Raw genomic sequence first — 4436 nt, forward strand, 5'->3', positions numbered from 1 at the left:
GTATCGATACACAGGCGCCAAGTATGGATTTTTTATTATATATGTGGTATACAATCATATTTTGCAGAAAAAAAGGATCATTTGAAATTGGGGAAAAATGTGAAGTTGGAAAAAAGGTGATAAATTTCGATATATTGCAGAATAATAGAGTGTTTTTCTTTCTCTCATCCCTCCTGTTGTCCTCGGGTCAAATCTGACCTCTTTAAAAAATGTCTATATCTGAAATATGAGAGGGTCATGTCGGTTTTGACTGAAGATCTAAAAGGTCCTTTGGTGCCTCCTTAAATAAATAAGGATCAGTCTCTTACCAATTAGTGGCTTTAATCCACAGATGTGTTAAACCGAGTTTCTCTTCATGCAAGTGTGTACTTTTAATCTCCTGTTTGCCTTAAATTCCTCAAAAACAAGTCATTTTGAAAAAGCATTAACAAGAGAAATGCCGGATGATTTTATATGTGCACTGCATCCCTTTTTTAGAAATCATACATACTTTATTGTACATTGTCATTCAGTTGTTCTTAAAAAAGCTTTTCATATCTTCCTTCTTCATCAGTAAATGGATACAAGGAGCACAGTATGGACGGGACCGACTCACACCACTACAAGGGGGTACGGCAACTCACTTTTACATTTTTCAGTACACTAGTACACGGGTATAATCTCCATGTGCTTCTGTTTGGATGGTCTAGTCTTTCTTTGCTTGTTGAGAACATTAAACTAATAGGCATCTTGCAGCTATTTCGTACATCCTTAACTTTTAGTGAGTTTGTGGCCAGCAGAAAGCGTTCCAGCGATATGCATCGTGAAACAAGAAGCAGATATCAATTTGTACTCAGAGAGCAGAACATTAGTAGTTCTGGTGTTTACCTCCGCCTCGACACGTTTCTAACCCACAAGACAATACACTGTAAATTTACTGTAATATACTGGCAGCAGCAAAACTCCCCCGCACTGCGATCAATGGTAAATACCTGGAATCTGCAACACTCTGCAGATAGTGCTGTAATATTATTATTTTCTCCCAGAATGCATTGCCACTTACGGTATGATCCTGTGTAATATCAAAACAGTGAGAAACTGTAAGGTTTTAGCTGTAAATTTACATCAAAGGTTTACAATGTACCTGATTCCCTTCAGCTCCGGTTGTTTGTTTCCTGTTTCTTAACTGAAATATGCTCTGATGAGTGGAACAATATTGCATCTGCAAAACAGACAATTTATTGGACGTTCAAATCAGCATTTTACATGCACATGTTTTGTGAAACAACTGAGAGTGTGCAAGCGTCTGCCGTTGTCGTGCTGAGGGCTCTGTCCTCTGTGAAAAAGCTGAGGGGTTGTATATGTGATCTAGTCCAGGCGTCACGAACAACTGGAAAGTCTTGACAGCTTGGGTCCACTAAGGTTAGGCACGGTAGACTTTTAGTAGTGTAGTGCATCGGCAGCGGTGTATTGTGGGTAAATACCAGGCTGTCACACATGATCACGCACATAAAAGAGTCAGCATAGGGTTGAAAGAGCCTCTGGTTTAAGTCCTGAGATTGTTAAAAAAAAAAAAAAGGGGCTCGGAGTCCACTGGAATTCCTCATAAACCCAAGACTGTATTGTTTATACCCCGTCTCTGTGTAATGAAGGAGCTGAGCGTTGTTTATTTTCAATCACTGCGGCAGCAGAGAAGAAGAAACTGTTGACAGGACTCTCGGGCTCTGCTGGGTCTTTGTCTTTGTTTCCAATGTGGCTACCAATTAAGGTTGTGTTATTTATATGATATATGAATGGACTTTTGATGGATGTTACTAAAAGACCAAGTAGTAGAAGACCAGGGGATTCCTTCATCCCTTGTTGGATTTTCTCTTAGACAGAGTGCCCTCTACAGTTCCTAGTAGGGTACTGCCCCCCTAACCCCCAAAAGATCTGTACATGTCCAGCAACCGAGGATATTTAACATTTTACACTGGTCTGAAAGACTCTTTTAATCATCTGGATAAACATATATTAACATTTATAACATATATTTAAAAAAAAATTGCTACAACAACAGTAGGCATTGCTATTTTTTTATTGATTTGTGTGTATTTTGAGAGAAATGTTCTCCATAATGTATGATTGGTATATGGGTTACATTGTGCATTATTATCCCAGTGTGAGAAGCGCTTTGCAGTGGTGAGGATTTCTGAATCCTTCTTCTCCTCTATTCTTATTTGTACTTTTTTCACTTTCCTCATCTTTCCTACCTCTCTCCTCCATGTTGGTTGTGGTGTTTCCCTCTCTGCTCTCCAAAGATGAAAAAGGCCAAAAGGCGGCTAACTGTCGATCCCTTTGATTTTGAACTTGGCGGTGACTACTCCATCGAATCGAGAGGACAGCCGAGCCAGGTAGAAGCAGGACAACCCCAGAAACAGCTTTAACCCGTGCCAAACTAATCTGCCCGTCTTATACAAGGAGCCCATTGTCTGGTTCCTCTTTAGCCTGTTTCGGTTTTCTTTTTTTTCCAAAATTGTCAAGAACATTTCTTAAGTGTTGAGCATTGTCATTTTTCATTCTCATTTCTGGCCATAATTGCATCCATGTGTGCATGCTTGTGTTTGCTCAGACACTGAGACCTTGTGTCAGCTCATTAACTGAAGACTCTGACAATACAACATTTCACCAAATGTCAAGAGACTCACGTGATATGAAACCAAGTCACAATGTTGTGTGTTTACAGAGGACTATGGCAATAGACTTTCCCATCTTCAGTGGTTATATCCTAAAAATAAATAGGATGAACTGTGAAAGGAAAGTTGTTGCATTATTAGCCATGATTAACATGACAAAGCACCAACACACCAGACTAATGCCAGTAAACACTAAATTAAGGGCTCGGTCTCCGCAGTTGTAACTTTATAAATGCAGATACATTTGTTTATAACATGGATCAAAATTGAATGACATAATTCACTGCTGTGCCGACACTTGAACCAGTTCTACCTATTATTTCATTGTAGCACACTGCTTAATTTAATTAATTTAATTTGCATGCAGAGAATGAATAAGAATGTCTGCCACCAGTAACCATTACTCTGTAGCTGGTAACTAAATCTACCTAATGCAATTACTAATTTTGAGGGTTCTCTTAAAATCTGAGATGAGTTTGTGAAGCCACAGTACTTTGGCTTGTAATATTTCTAACTCTCCCTTTATTAAATCACACCTTTATGACAACCCTAATGTCTTCACCCACCTTCTTTTTCTGATGCTAACTTTCTAGCATCATTAGCTCCAACTGATTAACAGTATACTGATTAATAACCAGTCTCCGTCCTCATTCCTAGGCCTCGGTCTCCCGAGACATCATGGACATGGATGCAGGTGAGAGGGAGTCGATGCTCGCTGAGGCCGACATGGCCTCGGTTTTCCACCAGATTTTGGAGGACCAGTGCAAAGTTCAGGACCTGGGAATGGCTCCACAGCAAGGTAAAGAAAGAAGAAAGTACAAACAAACTACATGGGGATGAAAACAGCAAATGCATATGTACAGCATGTATTTTATGTTTCTATTTATTTAGCTGACATTACTCCCATGTAGGGACTTGGTTTACACAATAAACCTGTTAGCTAGCAAGTTAGATAGCTAATTTCCAATTTCTCTGTTGATTAAGGTCAACAGACTCCCCTATTTTATACATATATAATATTGTCTTTGATAACTCTGTACAGCCGGTTAATGGTCCCATGGTATGTGTGCACTAATGAGCCACATGGCTAATGTTAGTACAGGTATAATGTATGTACTTAAGCCGTATCTGGGAAATTTTGGCTTCACTTTTGTACAGTGGGAGAAGGTGCAGACGCGTCGTCCATCATTTTACACAGTCTATGGTCAATATAGCATGCACTGAGGAATTTATTCCTTCAATCGACTACATTTACCATCAACACGGATTGGATATCCACATAAAAGTACCACATTTCTCTTAACTGCTGAAGAAAACTGTATTTCCTGATTTACTCTTGTATTGTTTTTAGATGACCTGGCGTACCCAGACAACCAGACTGTTCCATCTCGCTCCGTGTCCCGGCTCAGCTCCTCGTCGTGGGGCAGCGGCGGTGCTTGGGGCCCCCCGGGCAGCAGCAGCTATCTGCCCGGCCCCGAAGACTCTGAGGAGGAAGACCAGCACAAGCTCTTCCCTCTCTACCAGTCTCATCTGGGCCTCTGCAGCCACACCTCCCAGGAGAGCCTGAACTCAGCCAACCCTCCACCACAGGTCTTTAATATCATTCACAATACCATTTAATTACAATATGAAATCCTAATTACATAACACTGATTTGGCAGATGGCTTTGAGACACACAAATCCAGTGTTGATGTTTTTTCCTGACGTTTCCTGAAGCAGCCTATTAAAGGGTTGGTAATGTTAGTAAGATCTGAAAGTGGCATCTCCTCCGTCTAACCCCT

General features: G+C 40.5%; 1 protein-coding gene across 3 annotated transcripts in view; it reads left to right on the top strand.

Moving 5' to 3' along the window:
- Window positions 1-4436, top strand: part of mlphb (melanophilin b) — a 49416-nt gene that overhangs the window by 27552 nt on the left and 17428 nt on the right. For 2 of the 3 annotated variants that reach the window (XM_032530365.1, XM_032530366.1), the window contains exons 6-9: window positions 554-609; window positions 2280-2372; window positions 3312-3453; window positions 4006-4244. In XM_032530365.1, the coding sequence (XP_032386256.1) occupies window positions 554-609; window positions 2280-2372; window positions 3312-3453; window positions 4006-4244 (530 nt within the window). The remainder of the gene's footprint in view (window positions 1-553; window positions 610-2279; window positions 2373-3311; window positions 3454-4005; window positions 4245-4436) is intronic. The other variant, XM_032530367.1, reaches the window with a different exon arrangement.

This window comes from Etheostoma spectabile, chromosome 11 (genome assembly GCF_008692095.1).
Source record: "Etheostoma spectabile isolate EspeVRDwgs_2016 chromosome 11, UIUC_Espe_1.0, whole genome shotgun sequence".
Lineage (NCBI taxonomy): Eukaryota > Metazoa > Chordata > Actinopteri > Perciformes > Percidae > Etheostoma > Etheostoma spectabile.